At 34.7% G+C, this 24,426-nt stretch overlaps 1 protein-coding gene across 5 annotated transcripts in view; it reads right to left on the minus strand.

Annotated features, from left to right (window-relative positions):
• The window catches only part of CDH12 (cadherin 12), a 1,057,614-nt gene that overhangs the window by 192,631 nt on the left and 840,557 nt on the right, over positions 1–24,426 (minus strand). For all 5 annotated transcript variants that reach the window (XM_058716265.1, XM_058716257.1, XM_058716243.1 and 2 more), the window contains one exon: positions 4,024–4,318. In XM_058716265.1, coding sequence (XP_058572248.1) covers positions 4,024–4,318 — 295 coding nt within the window. The remainder of the gene's footprint in view (positions 1–4,023; positions 4,319–24,426) is intronic.

The following is a 24,426-nucleotide window of genomic DNA, read 5'->3' on the forward strand; positions in this document are numbered from 1 at the left end:
ATGGATGGCTCATACGGTAAAATAATATATTTGCTTTATCATTTCTTGATAAAAAGAAACTATGGAGATTTATATGTTTCTAAATTATAATAATGGTATAATAAATTAATATTAGGGATAGGCTCCTTTTTCACTATTTCCTTCTCGGTGTTGGACTGTTTAAGTATGGCCATGTACAAAATATTCTGTTTAAAAGCCTTCAAAAACCTCCACCAAAAATTCACTCATAGCACATATCTCCAAACTTCATGTAAAACAAAATAAAGTTCATAGGGAAAAAAAAGAGTACATGTTAATTTTTAAATTAAGCCAGCAGTGTAATTCTCTTTAGATGTACCTTGTTTTGGTTATACTTATACTACTTTTTGTTTTTCTTTTAAGTCACTGAATAAGAAATACTATTCCTTAGATTTTGTTTTAAGCAGGGTCCCCTATTCTCAGGTATAAAATAAAAAATAAAAAATAAAATAAAATAAAATATAATAAAATAAAATGAATAAAACAATCATTCCAAAGTCTTAACCAGCTCACCCAAGATTGAAAGCTAAATGTAAGTCTCAAAGACATTTTAGAATCCAGCAAAGGGTATAACTGATTGCAATCAACTTTGTTTCTGAAGAGTCCGAGAGTCATAGTTACTTTCTGATATCGGAGTTAATTTTTTGTATAAAAATGAAGATCGAATAGTAAACAATACTGCACAAAATTCCTGTAATGGTTACATACTAAAACAGGGAATACAAATCTTGAGTTGGATCACCTGGCCGCTGACTACTGCTCAGGAAATGGCTGATCGTATTGCATAAATTATGATTCACAATTGGCATTTATCAAACGTGTCATAGAGACCTGGTTATGAATAACTCAATCAGCTGCCTCAAGATGGCTTGGCTTAGCTCAGGCAGAGGATGATGATACAAGTATAAATAAGGGTTTAAAGATGTTACACCTGTCAGCTCTCTAGGAAAAGTTACTTAAACTGCATACCATACCCATGCATGACCACTGGTATTACAGAAGAACATTACTGTAATTCATTGTTACTCTAGTGATCTTAAAGAATTAAGACCACATTCATAACATCCAAATCTGTCTCCAAGGAGAAAGTCTGAGTTGGGGAATATCTAGATCATTAAGTAATTTCCTTGGGTCAGAGTAAAAGCACTTTATCTGTGAATATTACTTCCGTGGCATACTGGATGGAGCACAAGTTGGTAACAAAGTGACCTTTCTCTTAAGCAATTAATATATTCACTAGAATTTTCTTCAACTTTCAGGAACCAAATATATTCTCTAGTCTGATAAGTCTTAAATATTAATTTTGCTCTGAAATCTCTGCTCACCTCGCTCACCACCACTCCCCTTTGCATAGTTACAGTCTTTGTAATTTTCACTTGAGTTCATTTCCATTCCATGTTTAATTGTTCATCATATTTTCTGATGCACAATCTATGATTGCTAATGACATTTGTATAATAAATTGTTTTGATGTGCCAATATTTCTTGATCTTTTGTATTACAAAATAAGCTATTTTACTGTATCTATTTTTAAATTGGTTGATTCTTCTCCAACACTGTAATAACAACGTTGCCTGTTATCGGGAAAGGACAATTATTTCCTAGAGAATATTCAAACACAAATTTGTAAAACTGACAGCAAGATTTGCTGTGACAATAGTTATTCTGTCTAACAAATCATGGTGAGCTCCATTTGGTGTTGAACAAAAATAATTTTGATATCCCAAGGAAAATGACACAGAAGCAGGAATTTGCCAGAAGGGAGGCGGTTAAAGAAAATAGAACGAAGAGTTATCACAAGTGATTTACAACAGTGACCATTTCCATGTGGTAAGAAGGGTGTGCTTGCGGAATGAGCTCCAGAGATCTAGGAACGTAGATGTGACATCTGGATGGATGCGCGGAAATTTCTCCTTAGCTTTGGGTTGGTCATGTAAAAGCAGAAACAGCAAATGCCACAAGCCCAACTGGGTCTCTTATGTTGTTTTGTTATGTGTATAGACAGGATTGTGGGGAACGGCAAAAGCAGTACGTGGTAGATACTTAATTTCTAATATTTAATTCATAAGTGTTGTTTAAACTTCTTAGTATATCTTTGAAAACAGCACATTATGTAAATGTAGTCCAATAATACCTGGGTGAACCCATAGCATTCAGTGTGGTGTCACCTTCAAAAGAAATACTCCTTTATTATTGTTAAAAAAAAAAAAAATGAAAACAGGGAGGGTGTGTTGAAATTCAGTTTAAGAATTTACTGGAATTTCTTGAATAAACAATGAGAAACTTCAGTAATGTCATACGGCAAACCATTTTTAAAAACCCATTCTTCCCTAGATCTTTCTGATACCTCAAGGCAGTACAGCAAATTGTGTCTCACCCCAATACTGGAAAAGCTGGGACCACTTTGTTTTCTCACTTACCTACCCTGATTTTCCAGATTTATTTCTCTCTTCAGGTTCCAGGTGTGAACTTCTTTATATAAAGTTCAGACTCTGCAGTCTTTCCCTTTATCCAAATTGGCACAACAAAAGAACTAATTATCTATCTAATAAGACAGAATTTTCTAATAATGTAGAGGGATGTGTATGTTTGCTTTAAGGATGTTGTTTCTATAGGGGTGCCTGGGTGGCTCAATCAGCAACTTTGGCTCAGGTCATGATCTCACAGTTTGTGGGTTCGAGCCCCATGTAGGGCTCTGTGCTGCCTGCTTTCGATTTCTATGTCTCCCTTTCTCTCTCTGCCCCTCCCTCCATCAAAAAGTAAATAAACATTAAAAAAATTTTTAAAAAGGGATGTTGTTTCTATAATAGTCACTGAGGGTCATAAATTCTTATAAATATGTCAAATTCACACAAAGTAAGCCCTGGGTTAAACCATTTAGGAACAAAAAAACACATTGTCTTCTTAAAAACCTTACTTTTGCTCAAAATAGTGCCTTCGTTTTTTTTTCTCTCCCAGTAATATCCCAATTTTCAGGGACACTTTCTAATAAAATCTACTTCTTCTCGATTGTACTTCTAAATCTCTAGCAATCAGCACGATATAAAAGCAACAGCTCAAAAATGTAGCAAAAACTGAATAACAGATTTGCAGCCCTGTGGTTGTACACTAATATTTAAAATGGGATGGTTGTAGGGCCAGCAGAAGCCTTCTGAGGAATGTCAGACAGGAAACTTAGCAATGGCTCCCCACAAGAGTTTCAAGTTGTAACCTGGGAGCGGTGGGTAGCTTTATCTTACTAATGTGCTAGACACCAGAAGTTACTTTGAAATAGAATAAGGGATTGGCAGTGGTGACTGAGGAATAAAAGTTATTTAAAATCGTCATTAAAACCATAATCCTTAATTCATTGACCTCAAAAATACATTATCTTAGAACTTCTGAATTTAGCTTGATATTGAAATGTGAATTTATATTCTATAAATTAATACCATGAATTTATATATACGGTAGCTGAATTGTAAATTTATTCTAATGAGTTCACGATAATACTTGCTTCCTGGTTTGATGATGTAACTACTATGGGTTACTTGTAGTCAAAACGAAACAATATCATCCTTCTGGAATCTCCATCTATAGCACGCTCCTTTCTGGACCACTCCAGACAAATATAGAACACATGCTTTGGATGATTTACTGTGAACCATGAATTACTATCTGCTATTTGGTAGGTACGGTAGGTACCTGTGTAGGCATCTGGAATTGCAATGATAATGAACTTTAGTACAAAGTGAGTTTTGTACTTAATTACAAGGAATTCTTTGAGCTCAGGTGAATGCAAAGACTGGAAAATAGGGTAAATGCTATATATCCTACATGTTTATGAATCTATTTATATATTTAGATGGAGCCAGAAAAAAAAATGGGAAAAATGAAAATAATTGCATCCTTTACAGTGGAAGAATAATCTTCTGGCTTACAAATAAGATGTTTACACCAAACTGCAAAAAATAAATGTTGAAAAGGCCTCATAGCATCTGACAAAATTTCGATTTGCCTACTCACCCACAGGAGACATTTCTGGGACACTAGCAACGTAAGGTCCATCCAAGAACTTTGGCTCATTATCATTAATGTCCTGTACTTTGATGATGAATTCCGATTCAGGCTCCAGGGGCTTCCTGGTTTCTATGTCCACAGCCTGAGCACGAAGTGTGTAGAAAGGTTTCTCTTCTCTATCCAGGCTCCTTATTGCATGAATGTCCCCTGTAGTTTCATCAATGGTAAAAACAGTGCCCGCGCCGTCTCCTGAGAGGGTGTATTTAACAGTGCCCTCTCCTTTATCTAAGTCAGAATGGAGCTTTTGGGGGGAGAAAGAGAGACAGAGACAGAAAACACCATTAAAGGGATGGCCCCGTGTTAAAAATACTTGCGGCATAACTTTTCATCAGAAAAGTTAAAGAAAAATCTTATGGTTCTTTTTTTCATTTTCATCTCCTTCTTTCTTTCCTCCCTCCCTCCTTTCCTTCCTTCCTTCCTTCCTTCCTTCCTTCCTTCCTTCCTTCCTTCCTTCCTTCCTTCCTTCCAACTCTTTGATTATAAACGTTTTAAATACACACAAAAAATTAGAAAAATGCATGCTAAATATTTATATATACATGTATATATCCCAGAGATTCCATCATTTACCTTTTAATCCACAGTTGACCCTTTAATTATGCAGGGGTTAGAGTGGCCGACCCCTGTAGCAGTTGAACATATGTGTATGACTTTTAACATCCACAACACTTAACTACTAATAGTCTGCTGTAGACCAGAGCCTTAGCAATAACAAAAATAAGTGTATTAACACCTATTCTCTATGTTTATGTATTATATACTGTATTCTTACAATAAAGTGAGGTAGAGAAAACATTATTAAGAAAACACAAGGAAGAGAAAATACATTTACAACATTATATTGTATTTATCTATACTATAAGTTTATGTATTCGTGAAAAAAAAAATACATGTGAGGTTTAACCTCCATGAAGTTCAAATCCGTGTTTTTCAAGGATCAACTGTATTTGATCATCATTGTGCCTTCTTATTTGAAAGCAGAGGAGAGTTTTGGCACACCAGATGGTTATAGTTATGTGTAGTAGAGTATCTCATTTTAACAGACTGATTTTCAATGAGTTATTCAGTATTACTCAGCTAAATGTTGGATAGGATCACTGATTATCTTTTCAGATTTGCAGACAAATAGCTTGCTCTAATTCCCTCTATATATTTGAAATCTTGTAATGTAGAAAAGTTTTGAACCGCTGATAATTTCTTCAACACATGTACAATTCACTCTATTATAGTATGTAACAAGATACACATAAATAACAGGGGAGGACTAAAAAAGACGATACATTTTCATTGCAACACTTTAAGTCAATGTTTTTCAAACTGGAGTCCAAGAGTTGATAGAAGAGGAACATAGACTTGGAGATCTATAAATTATCCAATAATGTATACATACAATGTAAGTATTACATTATTTATACTTCTCTAAGAATATGTATACTCATATATATATTTATAAGTAATATACTCACTATTTAAGTTATACAGCATGTATATTCTTATAAATATCATTTTTTTATTCAGATGGTGATCTAAAATGTTTTAGCCTATGCCTAATTATTTGTATAAGGCCATCTGATTTCAGAGTCCACATTTTTAGATTTAAGAGCTCATTCCAGGAGCACCTGGGAGGCTTGGTGGGTTGAGCATCTCTTGATTTCAGCCCAGGTCATGATCCCAGGGTTTTGGGATCAAGCCTATCATCAGGCTCAGTGTTGAGCATGGAGCCTGCTTTAGAGTCTCTCTTCCTCTGCCCTGCTCCCCACTTGTGCTCTCTCTCTCTCTCTCTTTCTCTAAAATAAAATAAAATTTAAAAAAAAATAAATAAAAGCTCATTTCAGTCAATGGATCAACCAAAGGAAAAACATTCTTTTAGTGTTCACAGTCATTTGGACTGTGCCTCAAAATTTGCCTACAAGCCCACCATTCTTGCATAATTTGGGGAAGAATGAGTTCTGTTTTTTTTAATGTTTCAAACCCCACAAAAAAAGGTTTGAAATACCTTAAATCATATAAATATCTTTTTGCAAATAAGCTCTGTGTATTAGTATTAGTAAAATCAAAACATACACAAAATAAAGATAACAGTGGCTATATCTTTGCTCTTAAACTCAACATTCTGGTTTTAAGTTCAATAAAATAGCATCATCTTTCCAATTTAATGTTATTAAAATTAATGCATTCATTCTGTGAATTTGTATTTATTTCAATTTTTTCTCTGAAAATATACTTGTATAATAACATATGCAAAGGATTGATACATGGACAAGTGTTACAATTGAAGTAATGGAAAATGGAAAGAGAGCACATGATTTTAGTTTTTTCAAGTTCCTGTATATTTTACTCAAGTCTAAGGAAAATTGTGATAAATGACAGGAGGAAGATTTTTTCCCTCCTAATTTTTTACAAACTCTTATGAAGCAGAGGAAATTTCAAGTGTAAAATCAAGCTGTAGATAAATGTACTTTGAACTTGGGAATTTCAAATTACATATTTCACCCATACTATGAAAGATATTCAACACAGTGGGTATTGCTTTCTCTTTTAAATGTATCTAAAGATATGAGCTGGGCAAAAGCTCAATGCAAAAGCAAAGACTCTATAAACTGCATCCATTTTGCCAATGGCTCCAAAGAATATGTGGTAATATTGTGGAAAGCGAGTGAAAATTCTAAGAAGGTTTTTACAATGGGATCCAAGAAGAGTTACAAAAAAAAAAAAATTCACATTTAGCTAAAATCAGAACTGTTTTCTTTTCTAACAGACACAAGAATAGAAAAGCAAATGTGTTTGCGGCTCTATCCAAGATCGAAATTAAATTCAGTTGCTGTTCTTCCTCACTCTTCTATTTTTCCCTTCTAATTTAAAGCTGAATTTTGTAGGGGTTAAAACTTCAGAAGAAATATGTGAATATACATTAAAACTTTGAACTGGGAATGAAGTTGATTAATGTAAAACTCTTGAGAGGATCAGAATTTTTATAGCAGTTCATTACATGACAATACCTCATAGGGGACCACCTGAGATATCTTGCACTGACAGGCAATATATTTTTTAACCTTTTTTGTCTTTATTTTTTTAAGTTTATTTATTTATTTAGAGAGAGAGACAGAGAGTGCAAGTGAGGGAGGGGCAGAGAGACAGGTTGAGACAGAGAATCCCAAGCAGGCTCTGTACTGTCAGCAAGGAGCCCGACACTGGGTTCGAACTCAGGAACCAGGAGATCATGACCTGAGCCAAAACCAAGAGTGGGACACTTACCCAACTGAGCCATAAAGACGACCCCTGATGGGCAATATTTAAAATTAGTTATTCAGTGGTGATTGAACTGGCACATGAGTAACTACCTTAAAGTATAGGTGTTTTTCCAGCATCATTTCTAATATTAAATAAGTGACTGCCTGATGTGGGTATTGTAGATAGATAGCTTCTTTTATCATTTCTGTACACTTTGTTATGTTCAGTGTATATAAATTGCTATAAATAAAAATACATATAACTGAAAAAGTATACATATAGATATATATCTATATGTACTTTTATATTTATTATTCTCTGACTATATACACATACAACATGATATAAAAAAATCAACACTTTCTTTTTTTTAACACTTTCAGTAACAAAATACCATGACTATTTTTCAGTATCACTTGAAATTCTTCAAAAAATTTTTTTAAGTGAACTCTATCTCCAATGTGGGGCTCAAACTCAGGACCCCAAGACTGAGAGTCACATACTGTACCAACTGAGCCAGGCTGGTACCCCTCTACAGAATAATTTTTGACGTGCACATTATTCATTCAAGGAAGTTGAATGATTTAATGAGCATTGCCTATTTTTTTTATAAATAGTAAGATGAATGTACATGTGTGTGTGTTCTTCTGTTTAGCTCCTTTAGAGGCAATTATCAAGACCAAAAACATAATTTTTATGAGTCAAAAATGTGAAACTTCAGTGATTCCAGATGTTGATCTCTGTAGATGGAATTTGTTTCTTTTTTTTTTTTTTTAATTTTTATTTAGTTTTGAAGGAGAGAGAGACAGAGTGTGAGTGGCGGAGGGGCGGAAAGAGAGGGAGACACAGAATCTGAAGCAGGCTCCAGGCTCTGAGCTGTCAGCACAGAGCCTGAAGCGGAGCTCAAACTCGAACTCACAGACCCGGAGATCATGACCTGAGCCCAAGTCAGACGCTCAACTGACTGAGCCACCCAGGGGCCCCTGGAATTTGTTTCTTAAATCTTTCAGGAATGAAATTCAGGCTTAGCTTATACTGTGAAGCTACTTCTTAGTGTCATTTGCATAAAGAAGGAGGGAGGGTTTCAGAAGAAGGATTTTCGTGACTTGCCTCATCTTTGGGCTGTGTTAATTAACTATGACAAAGCACATGATGTCGTTTTACACGGGGCTTTAAGCCACACACATACAGAAAGCTAATGATTCCACAAGGATGAAATTATTTTCATTTACAGCAATTTAAAAATGGCAGCAAGAAAGGTTTCTTATTCCAATTATGTTTTTAAATGTTTATTTATTTATTTCGAGAGAGAGCACCGACAGGGGGTTAGAGGAGAGAGAGATTCCCAAGCAGGATCTGCGCTGTCAGTACAGATCCTGACCTGGGGCTTGATCTCTCAAACCGTGAGATCCTGACCTGAGCTGAAAGCAAGAGTCAGACACTTAACTGACTGAGCTACCCAGGCGCCCCTCCAATTATTTTTTTCAAAAGCTGTTTCTGAGTAGGTGCTGACTGTATTTACTGACTAAAGCAGCCAATTTCAATAATATTATTTTTTAGTATTGACATTTAAAATTTCTCCCGGAAACAGAGTTCTATAAACACTAGATGTAGAAATCCGCCCTGTCCGAGCAGTTGTTTTGTGGAAGTGGTGGTGGTGTTTTCTGACGTTTTCCAAGTCATCTCAGATGGAGCATGAAAATATGATGCTGAGAAAGGCTTTAACGAGCTTCGGAGCATAAGCAAATCTGGATTCCAGTGTCTAAAAGTTTGAGAAAGCTAATTTAAAGTTAAATGTTTACTAGCATCTCTTTGATTATATTTTAGGAACTGCTGCACAAAATAAGGGATTTAGTCTTATTTTTCTCTGGGTTGAAAATACACATAAAATAGAAAATGTTTTTTTATATTACTGTGTCCAGCAGTGATTTTCTTTTCATTTGCTATTTGCCAGGATAGGGGGTGGTTACTAGGCCTGGGGAGCATAGGAGTTATGTTGGAAGGAGAAACTTTTGATTTTGATTTTTGAAAAAAAAACAAAAAAACAAACAAAAAAAAACTTTTGATTTCGTTTCTGCCTGAGAACCAAAATTTGTGTTCAGTGAATACTGGATTTGGTGTATGTTCTTGCAAATTATTAACCATGTGCCCATAAGGTACTATGGTACCTCACATACTGTTTTAAAACCTGCCCTCCACATCATTCTCATCAAGATTATGCATTAATACTTCTGTTCCTATATTGTAGATTACTGACGGTCTCAGGAGAGGGATGAAAATGTGTGGGCACTCTACCATTTTCCTTTACCAAAACTGTTTTAAAAAGAACTTCAGGGACGCCTGGGTGGCGCAGTCGGTTAGGCGTCCGACTTCAGCCAGGTCACGATCTCGCGGTCCGTGAGTTCGAGCCCCGCGTCGGGCTCTGGGCCGATGGCTCAGAGCCTGGAGCCTGCTTCCCATTCTGTGTCTCCCTCTCTTTCTGCCCCTCCCCCGTTCATGCTCTGTCTCTCTCTGTCCCAAAAAATGAATAGAAAACGTTGAAAAAAAAATTAAAAAAAAAAAAAAAAAAAGAACTTCAAACCAACAGAAAAATTAAAGGAATGATACAAGGAAGGCCTATATTATCACTATCTAGATTAAATAATTATTAACATTTCCTGTATCTGATATATATATATATATATATATATATATATATATATATGTATATACACACATATATATATATATATATATATACATACTTTTTAAAATTGTGAACATCAAAACGATTACCTACATGATACTGAAACACCAACTTCATGAAAATAAGGCCCTTTCCTATGTAATCATAATGTCAAAATCTCATTTAAGAAAATTACTTAAAATACCTACCACCACCTTATAACCAGCCCATATTCCATTTTCCCCGCTTGTCTCTTCAAATATCTTTCTTGGCTCTTTCTTTATATTTTGAGCATAGATCAAAGCAACTTTCAAACACTGCATTTGGATTTTGTGTCTTTAATTTCTGTTAACTTTAGAAGGATCATGCATTTAAAAATTTTTTAATGTTTATTTTCGAGAGACAGAGAGAACGGGGAAGAACAGAGAGACAGGGAGACACAGAATCTGAAGGAAGATTCAGGCTCTGAGCTGTCAGCACAGAGCCCCACGCGGGGCTCGAACCCACAAACCGCGAGTTCGTGACATGAGTCGAAGTCGGACGCTTAATCGACTGAGCCACCCAGGTGCCCTGGATCATGCATCTTAATATGTACTTATCATCATCTTTTTTCAGGGAACCAGACTCCATTCTGAATTTGTCTGCTGGAAAACGAAACTTCCTGACATGTCTTTAAGTGTTTACTATTCTGTCTTAGAGTAGTTCTTTAGTCTCAAAATATATATGAGCAAATGTAGCAGCATAAAAGTATGCCCTACTTAATGTAGAGATCCTTGAGTTATGGCATCTCCTTCCAGTCATCTCCATAAACACACTCAATGTGAGGGAAACGCTCCTTGTAAGGATATGCCTCAGTAAATTTTGGTGTAGTAATGGCATATAAGTTGTGGTACTCCTTTTCAGTTTTCAAATAATCACAAAACCTGTGGAATGCTTTAATATTATGGTTCAACAGTTGGTGCATGTGATCTGAAATAATATTATAACTGTCTTATTTACATACAGGATCCCTCGGATAAACCAGTCAAAACTAGAAGGAGAAAATTTTATGCAAGTTTCTTTGGTTGAAATAATTTCATTTTGCACCAAGAAACCAAAAAAACCTACTTTTTCGATATGCTTCTTGGTATACTTATAAAATATCCATATGCCATTTTTTATAGTTGCTCACTTTCCAATTCATGCTTATTCTGTTCTCAGAACCATCACAGCGGCCATTGCATTGGCTACAAATCCATTGGATTATGTTTAAGCCATTGCTTATTGACAAAAGAAGACTAGACCCAAAGATGATCTATAGTTCTGCCTGAATAAGTTATAATGCAAAATTTCTGACGCCACTTAAGGTTCAAGAATATTTGACATTCTATGCCATCCTACTCCCTGAAGGGACTCATTTGTTCTTCCTCAAATGATTGCTGCCATTTGAGCAAGAGGAATACCACTTTACAAGGTTGGAAACTCCCTTTAACAGCCCAAAGTGAGTTGAGGACTCCCCTGCCTGGGTTACAGACCCAAAGCTATTTATCATCTGGAAATAGTTCACCTTCTATGTAAGGAAGTAGAAATGCATTGCAAAAAGGCCCGCACCTCCCCGGAGGTATGCCAAGGCAGGGCAAAGAAGAACAAAGACTATTTGCAATTCTTGGGAGTAACAAAATCTGATGTGCTAGGATATATTTTATATCCTGTTAAAGAAAACAAATATGCTATTCACCCGATGCTTTCTTTCATTTTCTTTTTCTCCTTGAATATTGCACGTGTGGTTACATATGAGGGGTATCCTAACTCGTCTTCTAGATTTTCATATTTTACAACTTCAGCTCACCCAGATTACATTATATCATTTGAGAGTGTCACAACATATTAATAAGTAGTTCTGGAGAAGTTTGAGAGGTCATTGGCGTGGTGCCTGGATTTGGGGGAAAAAATATGGGAGAAGGTTAAAATAATTTCTTACCTACATTTCCAAAGCTGTAAAGCACTTTTCACAAAGCCAGGTTTTAGGTAACAAAACATTCCCTGACAATAAACTGTTCTTATCAAATGTTCAGTAATGGAATCTCTATTTGAAATGAAAGTGAATTTCTGTATGATTTCAAATGTGATTATTTTTCAGAGGATGATTTATTCTAGATAAAAGTGAGCTTTAAATAATAATTACACATTATTATAGTTAGATATCATTCACTAATTTATTGCTACTCATTACTATTTTTCCATATTATTACTTATAATAAAAGTAATTAGCCCTTACTGAATACCGGACACGGTGTTACGCATCTTATAAGCTTTATTTAGTTCTCAAACTAATCAGTGATGTGCTAGCATGACAAATATGATAAGTGAACTCTTTCTAATGAAATTCTAATATTTCAAAATGTAAAATTTAATTTTCAAAAGCTCTATGTTCTATCCCAAGTTCTTTGTATATGCATTTAAGAACTGTAATAAATCAGACAGACTCAAATATTAACTCTGATTTAAAATATGGAATGGTCTAAAATCCATGATCACAAGCCTCAAACATTTGGGATTAAAAATCCCAAACCGATTACTTCTTAGCTGGATGTTATTGTAGAAGTTACTAAGTTTCTTTGGATGTCAGAATCATCATATATAAAATGTGGATTCTAATACTTACATCACAAAATTTGGAAAATACCCTAGAGAATTTAACTTCCGAACGTCTATTTCCCTTCATTTATCTGCATTTACATCCAAATGAGCCCAGTATAGCGATATTTGTTTCCATTTACATTAATTTATATTCATAGATACAAGAAAACTAATTGGATACAAAATAATGATAGAAAACACTATCAAGCTTCTACTTTTTCCAGGCAATTTTCTAAAGGTTTTATGTGTCTGAAGCCACTTTAATAGTTAGAACAACCCTATAAGGACAACCCTACTATTAACAGTCTCACTTTGCAGATGCATAAATTGAGGCACAGAGAAGCTGAGTTGGCCCAAGACACACAAATGGAAAGACACAAAACTAAGATTCAAATCAAGTAGTCTAACTCTGTGTATCTCTGAGTCTAGCTCCTTCAACTAAATCAGTTCTCTTTTAATTTGATGCATGTAAAGTCATTTTTTTCTTAACTCTCAAAAATGGGTCTCTCTTAAGAGGGAAAGACAAACAAACACTTAATTTTTGGCCAGGGGATTAGATTAGCCACAAGCTACCCAAGTATCGGTTTTGTAATATACATCAGTTCGTTTGAGCAAAACCAGGCTGCGTTATAATGGACACATTAATGAGAATAGTTGTATTCAAGAATGCTTTGGATTGCCCATTAGTTATTGCACTAGCCACTGGAATAGAGAACATAAGTTACAACTTGTTATCAAGGTGACAGGAGTCCAGTGGGGAACAATATGGGTCATAGCAAAAAAGATACTCACTCAAAACACTGTGTCTTTTTACAATTTCTTGTCTCCCAAATCACATTTTTCTATAGAAGTTTTCATATGCATTTACTAAATAATTAAAAAGCATGTTATATTTGTGTTATTTAAAATACAAAGTGATATCACATTTATAGTTAGAAATCACCTCAATAATATAGTGCCAATCATGTATTTGGAACAATTAATAGTCAACTAGAAAAGAGTGAACAGCAGTTATGTTAAAGAAAATATAATTTACTACTATATCAATAAAATATTCCAATGAAAATTTTTCTAAGGTTCTGCACATTGTGTATATCATAATTTTCTTTGAAGCATATAGAAATCCATAATATTAAAAACTTAACTGAATCACTACATTTCATTAGAGAAAAAGTCATTAGCACATGTACTTTCTCACAATGAACTAATAACCAAATAAACAGGCATATGTATGTGTGTGGGAATATTTAGATATGTGTATATATATATGTCAGAGATAAAAGAGAAAGACAGAATATTTGTATGTGTTTTCATGTGCTCACACATGCACATTTTTGCAAAATAAATAAAAGGCTAAATAGATATACATTCTATAAAACAACACTGTTAAGAACACAATCTGAAAATCACATTATCTGCTTATTTCAAAGGTGGTTTGAAGGTGACCTATTTTCTGTAGCATGCATTACTGTGGGGATTGCTTTATGTGTTAAAGGACAAAGCCACCTCACTGAAGTCTTTTATTTCCTTTCCTCACTTTACAATAACTACTTTAAATGGATTTTGAAAGTATAATATCACAAAAGCAGAAAAAAATAAATCCAAGTACTTAACCAGGTTGCTTTCTTTGTATTGTGAGTCAAGCAGTTTCATGTCAAATTTACTGTTAAGAATTCATATCTCTCAGTCTTATATCCTATAACAGTGTCATAAATATTATCTTATTTGCATGATAAAGTATACATTAAATATTCATTTTTTTGCCTAATAATATGAAAATGAGTACTCTTAATGCTAAATTGCAATGTGTTAATGAGAGATAGAAACAGTAACTCTTCTGTGTAAGAAACGCAGTAAAATGCATCTTATTTCTAAATACAGGTTAATCAGAGATGTTTCTCTAAAATCTCTCATTATAAGCATATTAAGGAAGGAATCATTCTCAGGTTTCACTTGTTTCCCACTAGGGATAACAAGATTCCCAAGAAACTTCCAAAGAGATAGTAATTTCACTGACTTTGACTTTAAAAGGAAAATAAAGTAATGAATAAAAAAGAAAGATATAAAGAAAAAAAAGAAAAAATGCAAACAGCTCTCACAGATGCAGGAACCTCAGTTTTGACTGCTTTCTGCAAATATATATTATTGGATGTGTAGTGAAATAAATCGATTTCAAGCTATTTCATTTTTAAAGGTCAAAGTTTTTTTAAGGAATTCAGAATTATAAAAGCAGATGCTTAATTTGACATTGACTGAGACCTAAAATGATGAATAAATCTCTCAAAGTTTAATTGTTTTTCAGAAGATATTGAATTGCTTTGTTATTAAATTTTCCTAATAATGCATGGAATCCATAGAATTGTGTGTGTATATGTGTGTGTACCTCATTTTCCTAAAACTGACATGAATGTTACAGATTTATACTTGCATTATTCCCAAAATCTAAAAAAAAAACAAAAACAAAAGGTTTGTTTACTTATCACCTTTCCCTGCATTTAATAATTTTCTACTCTCTCCATATACCATTGGTTGCTGATTAAGAGAAGCTATATACAAAATTTCTAAGACTAATCCGGGTCCAATTATACTTCATTGTATTATTTTAGATCATAAAACTTGTATTCATTAAATATAGTCTTGAATCCAAATCAAGCCTTAATTATCAATTGTGGTTGAACTCCAAAATATGGTGGGGTGTTCAGTATTCTGCCATATTACATATTTCCCAAGATTTAATGTACATTCCCTGCATATTCCCCAGGACTGTGAAGACTATGGATTTAATTCTTATAGTTATGTTATGCTGGGTGGGCCAGACCTAATCACATGTGACCTTTAAAAGCTTAAGAATTCTTTTCCAGGTGTAAAAAGAGGAAATTAGAAACCCATGCTCCAACTTGCTTGGATACAAAGGGGCAATCTTTTTTTTTATTAATTTTTTTTTTTTATTTTTTTTTATTTTTATTTTTTTAATGTTTTTTATTTATTTTTGGGACAGACAGAGACAGAGCATGAACGGGGGAGGGGCAGAGAGAGAGGGAGACACAGAATCGGAAACAGGCTCCAGGCTCTGAGCCATCAGCCCAGAGCCTGACGCGGGGCTCGAACTCACGGACCGCGAGATCGTGACCTGGCTGAAGTCGGACGCTTAACCGACTGCGCCACCCAGGCGCCCCCAAAGGGGCAATCTTTAGGAGCTGAGGGCAGTCCCACATCCCCACTAGCAGTATAAAGGGGATCTGAGGCCTAAAATAGCAAAGAAAAATTCTGCCAACAGTCTGAATGAGCTTGAAAGCTGATTTTCTCATCCTCAAGAGAGAAAAATAGCCCTGCTGACACCTTGGTTTCAATCTTGTGAGGCCTTGAACAAAGAAATCCTTTATTCTGTGCTGAATTTCTGCCTGCAGAACTGTGAGCCTTAAGCTGCTCAATTTGTGGGAATTTGTTATTCAGCAATGGAAAACTAATACTTGTAGGTACTTACAGAAATCTAATATTATTAATACTTCATTTAAAAAAAAATAATCATGACTTGATTAAAGAGACAATTTTGATTTCTTGGTTATGTGCCTTTACTCACACCAACTCTTTTAGGATTCCTGAACCCAATTCCTATGTGTGGAGTAGTGTTCCCCACACACAAGTCCAAGCGATTCTCAAATAGCAACAGGCTGTCCAAGAATTCAACTCAATTCTGACACTATCTACCTAGAAACAGCATCAGATTCCACAGGTTAAGGGCACAGTCCTATACTAACACTTCCCCCCCGCCCCTGTCACATCAGACTCCAGTTGCCATGTTGAGGCTATGACACCTGTGCCTCTGACTGATCAGCTACAGACTAGAGGTTCCAACAGTCCACTCTTTAGGTTGTTTTAATTGTCTTGAGTGGATCACAGATATCAGGGAAATATTTACATTTACTAGTCTATTAAGTGATATGATAAAGGATATGAATCAATGGCCAGATAAAGAGATACATAGAGGAGCACAGAGATTTCATGCTTTCTTTGGGGTGCCATTCTCCCCAGTCTCCATATGTTCACCCACCTAGAATCTCTCTAAACTCAGTCTTTTTGTTTTTTTATGGAGCTATCATTGATTTTATAGTCAGGATTGACTAAGTCATAGGCCATTGACTGATTCAGTGTCCAGCCCCTCTCCTCTTCCTTGAGGGCAGGGGGTAGGATTGAAGGTCAACCTTTAATCACATGGTTGGCCCCCATTGCAACCAGCCCTTTCCCCATAGTGGGGTCCAAAAGTCACCTTCATTAATGACAAGATACCCATGACAGTTTTACGGCTGTCAAGCATTTTCAGGAACTGTGAACGAAGACCATATATATCTGAGAAGTATATATTTGATCATCTGAGTGGCCAAATATATATTTCTCATAAATCATTATGTCACAGTGCCTCAGTTTTCTGACATATTACTTTATTTGTTTGCTTGTTTAATTTTTCCCTGCCTGTATCCATACTCTACTATTTCTAGCACATACGTCTGCTCCCTCCTTTGTATAAGTGATCCTGTACAAATTCACCCTGTGAATCTAGTAATATTGTTAATCACTGCACTTTGTCCCTTTGACCATACCATAGGAAGAGATCGTAGGTCTGGCCAATGTTCACATATGCCTTTCCAGTCAAAGAAATAGCTGACTACTACCAAGATAGTCGCCACCTCACCCTGTACCCTGGACAACATAATGAAGGTGTCTTGAAAATAAAAGAAAATTTAGTCTGCATACAAAAGCAGAATGAGAAAAATAAGGACAGGAGAGAGGGCGTCTTTCTGATATCAAATCAATTACTGAAATTGTCTGGACCTTTCCTCATAGAATGAACTCATAAATCTCCTACTCTGAATTTGGTTTTGCCAGTCAAAAAAAAAATCCAAAACAAAACCATCCATGTTCTTTTTGCATGCAGTAAACATTTATTGAATACTGATTGTATTCAAGTGTCACAGATTTGGGGACAAATCCAACGTAAGTCCTCAAAGATCAACATAGGTAGAGAATCTGTTTTCTTCACCTAAAGTCATTAAAAATAAAAATTAAAAAAAAGCACAGCAGATTTTACTATTGCTACTTCTTCATCCTTTATACAATTTGAAACAATGCTTTTTTTGTTTTTTGTTTTTTGTTTTTTTGTTAAAGTGAAATACCTGTGAATCTTAACTTTGGAATCAAGGAAACCTGGGCAATTGATGTAGTTATGCTGAACTCAGGATCCAGGAAAGAGCTTTCATCAAGTAAATCGCTGTGGGAAGTCAAATGAGATGTGTTGTCTCATTCTGTACAGACACTTAAGTTGTGGTAAAGGTCTCTGCTCCTGCAGCTCAAAGAGTGACAGTTCATTAAACTTAAACCAAATGCACAGATACGTTCATTTTATTGTGTTCCATACCAGTGTTCTCTAAGCCAGCCATTCTAAGGATTTATGTTTAACATATAATGTCTTAAAATGAAAGCTTAGCAGCTATGCATTGTGCAGAATATAGAAGGAATGAGGCAGGGCCATGGTTCACACTCCCTTCCCAGTCCTCTTCTTCAATTCAGAATCATGGGTACACACTGGAAAACTAGTAGTAATCCACAGAATGCTTTTGAAATTCTCTGCTTGAGTCTTTATGATTCTACAATTTAACTGCTGCCTAAGCCCAATCCCCTAGCATTTTTAGAGGGGAAACACTTTGGGCTGAACATAATTTTTCTTTAATTCCAAGTGTTGATTCCTCTCACATAAACACACACACACACACACACACACACACACACACACACACACAAATAATGTTATATTTTAGTTTAAAACAGGCTGCATTTATATTGCCTTATAAAATGTTGAGTACTTTTGCTCCTATGATCTCTATCTCTGCTCACAGAAATAACAAGGTTTTCACTCATTTTATATCTTGAAGCCTTCTCTGAGAAGTTAGCATGTCATTTGTTGGTTTTGAGCACACACTTGCTGCTAATGATGCTTGGAATTTATTGGTCCTCTTCATAGGAAGGAAAATAATAAGGCATTTGAATAGTCAGCTCAGATATAGATCAGTTCACATACCAAAAAAAAAAAAAAAAAAAAAGCTGCCTATCTAAGGTTTAATTTAAGTGTATCTTTTGTGTTGTAGAACTATTTGTACCATGACTCTTGAATTGGCCAGTCCAGACCATTGCATAAATCCTTGACTAAAGAGACTGACCACTCTGGTTGTCGATCATTAGGCAAGAATTAAACCCAAATATACTTCGGATCGGATATTCTAAAAGCATTGTTAATGTATTTTGCATTGCTGAGAAGGAGATTTAAAAAAAAAAAAGAAAAAATGGTTTTCATACACAGCTCCTGTCGTGGAGTAAAATCAGGCCTTTGAAACTAGAAATTACCTTGGAGAACATGGTTTTAATTATTTCATTCCACAAATGAGGAAATTGAGAATCAGAAAGGCTAAGTGATTTCCTCAATATCATAGAGCTAGTTAATTACAGAAGTCAGAATAGAAACTGGGTTATCCAACTCTGCCCAGAGTTCTTTCCATTATGTGCATTGAAAATATCTGCTGCTATTTGGGGGCCATTTGGCTCCAGAAAGCCACCTTATAATGTTTAATAAATCAAAATGGTAAGTGCCTGTAAACTTAAAAACATTTAAGAGTAAAAAACGAAACAAAACAAAACAAACAATGATCAAAACAAACCTTAGCTTTCTGATTCTTTCAGATAAGATAAATTCCATCAACCATATTTCATCAAGATTTCATATGTAAATGTGTTACAGCACTTCAACGAGGGAAAAGTCAGTAGCACGAAAAGGCATCAGGGACTGAGAATATAGATTGATGCCAGGATTAGAAAGGACTCCATCAATTTCAAGCTCCATTAGCTTTCCCTGAACACGGGGAAAATAACATGGAGTAAAAGTAGTAGGCGTAAGCTTTATGATTAGACTTGGGTATGTGTGGAGAGAACAATATAAATAAACTAAAATGTGATCATTTGATTATTACTAATTATACTAAGATTTTCCATTTGAATAACTTATACAAATGTACTAATTATTTTTATAAGTATTGTCTTTTTGACATCATTAATATTCCTTTTCTCCTTAGCACTGAGAATGAGGAGCCTGGGGCTTGGGATATCAGAATATTTCTCTGATATATTATAGCTCAAAAGTTGAGAGCCTTGGAAATGAAACTCAATTGTCCTGACTTACTCTAAATAATGCACTTCCTCTCTTATTTCATTTTTAATTTCACTGCAAACTATTTTGTACATTTTTCAGCGAAGAAAAGGGAACCTTTCAGGCCTGATCATTCAGCCCTATTTAAAAGGCACCAAACTTACAGTCACGAAAAGGCAGTATTGGTGAATATTTTCTGTACTTCACATTATTTATCACACATTATATATTGTGGAACATAAAATTTTATGAAATTATAGTTACATGCTTGAAATGGATTTTAAATCTTTTCATTTTCCATGTCACGAGTGAGAGTTGTAAACCTGAAAAATTAAAGCTGCAACGTAATTTATCTTGCCTATAAATAGTCACCTATACACTACACAGTTTTGAAGTAAACAATGATAGATAAGACTAAAAGTGATGTTTCCCCATGGGAAACTATGTGATAAATTGCTAGAAATACCATGATATAACTGGAATTATGCCACTTGAATATAAAAAGAATTCTCAGCTCCCTACTACTATTACACACAATAAATAGTTGTATATGGTTGGTTCAATGAGTGCAATTTCCCCTTTTTATGGGGACACAAGTCTCTCTCTCTCTCTCTCTCTCTCTCTCTCTCTCTCTCTCAATAGATATCAAAATGCCAAATAACACATATACTTTTATAGTCATTTACCTTTATACTATAAATAGGTAAGCCAAAAAATATATAAATTCCCAAGATTATAAATAAAGTAATACACCTGATTATATATGAATATTTATAAAATCTACAATGATTTCACACATCATGATATTGTTTTCAATTGGGGATAAAATTTTTAAAAGTTATTATATTATATAAATGATTTGAGTAATGTGGATACATTTTCTTAGCAGGAAAACATTCTATGAAAAGGAAGTTTTAAAAAAGCTGTTCTTGGGGCACTGGCAGGCTCAGTCAGTGGAGCGTGCAACTCTTGATCTAGGAGTTGTGGTTTCGAGCCCAACGCTGGGTAGAGAGATTAGTTAAAAATAAAATGTTTAGAAAGAAAGAAAGAAAGAAAGAAAGAAAGAAAGAAAGAAAGAAAGAAAGAAAGAAAGAAAGAAAGAAAGAAAGAGAAGGAAGGAAGGAAGGAAGGAAGGAAGGAAGGAAGGAAGGAAGGAAGGAAGGAAGGAAAGAAGGAGAAAGAAAGAAGAAAGAAAGAAAGAAAGAAAGAAAGAAAGAAAGAAAGAAAGAAAGAAAGAAAGAAAGAAAAAAAGAAAGAAAGAGAAAGAAAGAAAGGAGAAAGAAAGAAAGAAAGAAAAAGAAAGAGAAAGAGAGAGAGAGAAAGAAAGAAAGAAAGAAAAAGAGAGAGAGAAGAAAGAAAGAAAGAAAGAAAGAAAGAAAGAAAGAAAGAAAGAGAAAGAGAGAGAGAGAGAGAAAGAAAGAAAGAAAAAGAGAGAGAGAAGAAAGAAAGAAAGAAAGAAAGAAAGAAAGAAAGAAAGAAAGAAAGAAAGAAAGAAAGAAAGAAAGAAAGGAAGGCTGTTCTTGTTTTGAATTCTCTCAGTCAGGTAGATTGAGGTTATAATACAAGACGTCTGAGTGAAGGAGAAAATAAGTTTAATATTGGAGTATAAATTGTTTTTGTTCCTACTTTCTCACCACTGTCCTATATAACTATTAATTTTCCTCTTTCCTAACCTTGTGTATTTAATTAGAATGAGTATTACCTACACACACACACACACACACACACACACACACACACACACACACACAAATGGTAATGCAATTCTAAATCCCCCATAAATCATGTACAGTTTTTACTATGATATCAACATTAATTTTCCCTTTCATATTATATTCCAAGTTGATTTTATGTGGTACAGAGGACAAAAATCATTTCCTGCTTGAAATAAGACTTAATACTTTTGTCATTAGTAATTGTAGCATGCAATCATACACTAAAATTTAAAAAAAAAACACTTTTTCCTCCAAATTAATGGGAAATCAGCCTACTTTTGGAATTGTCTGTGTAAGATCTCATTGATATTAAATCTTTAAAAATATTTCCAGGGCTAGCATTTCAAGAATAATAATATCAAACAAATAGTTTCTGACATTAAAAAAAAACAGTAAAGACATAGGGAGAATCTATTCTTTTATATTACTGGAATGAACATTCCTGGTGAACCACATTTGGTCTGCTGAGAAGTTAATTCACCCTTTAGTACATTACCCAGCACAAAACTCTCTGCCTTTCTTTGTTCTTTCCTTTCTGATGGGAAGTCAAAAGACTTCTTCCTTTAAAACGGGAAAATATTATACAAAGAAAGAAAAATATTACATCCACTGTATTTTACACACACCTAAAACATTGTTTTAAAACATCACATATAATAAATTAAATACTTAAGTAATCTTAAAAGTGGTCATAATAGCCCTCCAGTTCTATTCACAATGCTTCTCCCATTTATAATTTTCAACAGGACACTTGCGGGGATTCCTTTATTAAAACAAGAGTAGTTATTGATTTTTTCTTTCTCTCTTTCTTTTTTAACAAAGTAACTTTTATTTACTATATTTTCTTAGCTGAGACCCACCATTTCTTATTCAAGAATCAATTAATGTAGACATATTGGTCCCTCATGAGAAAATCATTGTTCAATAATGTCTACATGCTTTTTTGTCACATACTTTTATCCTGGTCTTAAAAATGAAGCATGGATATTTAACAAGCAAACTTGAGGCAGTTTTCTCTAACATTCCCATTGCATCTAATATTATTTGATTCAAAACATGAGTCTAAGAGCAAATAAAAATTGACTTTTTTTTTTCAGTTTCAGAATACAAACCCATTGAACTTTCCCTTCAGGTTCGATGATCCATCAGTCAACACTACACTATTTCCACAAGAAATATGATTTGATCTGAAAAGAACTGCAGCAGCCTGAAACATATATTCCCAGAACGTGTCTCCATGAGTACTATAGCCATTAAACGACTTCCATAATGTCTGTGATAAATCTTGCTATTAGTGAACAATATCAGTTAAAGGCATCTCTTTGGAACTGCTAGTCTAGCCTACAGGTGCCCACCTGCTATGGAATTTTCCAGTTATAAACGTGGATGGGTCAATCTATCAAGGTTTTCTTTTTTTTCCAAAGCACTGAACTCAGCAAGAGTAAGGCTTCCTTTTCAATTTATTTTTAATTTATTTGTTATTTTTATGTAGATATAATATAGAATATCATTTAAAAGTACAGACTTTGGAATTAAACTGCCTGAATTTGGTGCTATGACCTTAAACACCATAGTTAACTTCTTTCGTGTAAACTAATACTGGCAGCTATGATGATTAAATAAGGTAGTAAAAGCACAGAGTTCAGTACGGAGTGAAAACTAAGCACTATTAAGCATTAGCTCTTATTTCCTTCCGACCACTGTGCCTGCATTCTTGTCTCCATTGTTATTTGAGTCATTCTGCTAGTTTGCTGCTATTACTAAGATTTGGTCATGGTTAAATTCTTGCCTTCTGTTTCTTCTTATGCCTAGTGTTCTTCTGTTCTTTTATGCTCACATTTGATAGCCTGAGCCAACATCTATGTGCACTCCATAAATGCCACATGGAATACTGAGACTGAATCTGCCTGATATGAAGTTATTTCTGCAGACAAAATAAATCAAAGGGTATGTGTAAGTCTCAAAGAGAACAGGAGGACTAGACACAGGTGGGCACTTTACCTGGTTAACTTAGACCAAAAAGCAAGGGCTGATTCTTGATTCTTGCTGTAGCAACCCAGAATCAGTTTGTCACCATAACTTTTTCTAAGTGTAAGGTGACATTATTGGTACGATTCAATCTCCAGTCACAATGTGCCTGTTCCTACTGGCTGGAAATATTGCAGCAACCAGGGGGGACTCTCAACTCTCTGCCATGTAGAAGCAAAGATAATCACCTTTAATCTTCAAGTGATGGCCAGAATAATACAAAACTGTTTCTCTTGTCATACGTAGAAACACAGTCAATGTGCAATTCATTTTACTATGTTCTTCAGCTTTAAAGTACATTTACATTCTACTGAATACCTACTCAGCTTAAAACAAAGCCTGCCATAGTTCTTAAAATCAACAGATGGTTTACTCAGACTTGTTTACTTACAGAGCCAGAAAAGAGAAGTAATCAAAATTTCATTGACACTCAGTTTTCTTTCTCCTGAGTATCTTACTCCGTCATTGAAAATCATCATTGATTACATGAATTTTGAGGAAAATGGGAAGTCGAAGTCATCTAATAATTTTGAATCTACCTCATGCAAAATACTGTGCTCACTCTAAAAAGTCTCCTATTTCATAAATTGGAAAACAAATGTCAACAGATGTTCAATAACTTGGCCAATCCTACATAGCTGGAAGATAGGAAGTAAAAATGCAGGTGTAAATGACTCCACACTTTAAATTCTCCACCTTTAATCGCCACGGCATTCAGTAAATGATTACTCCAGTAATCACTGCAGTAAATGATTAAATCATAAAAGGCAGTGAAATGTGCTATCTTTGCTGCCCCTGAAGCTACATGAACTGCTATTTTTAGCAATCTCTTTAATGACATCTTAGCCTTTTGGGATCTGATCGCAAAGTTGATAATGAGTATGGCAGTCATCGCCAGT

The sequence above is a fragment of the Neofelis nebulosa genome, chromosome 1 (genome assembly GCF_028018385.1).
Source record: "Neofelis nebulosa isolate mNeoNeb1 chromosome 1, mNeoNeb1.pri, whole genome shotgun sequence".
Classification (NCBI taxonomy): Eukaryota; Metazoa; Chordata; class Mammalia; order Carnivora; family Felidae; genus Neofelis; species Neofelis nebulosa.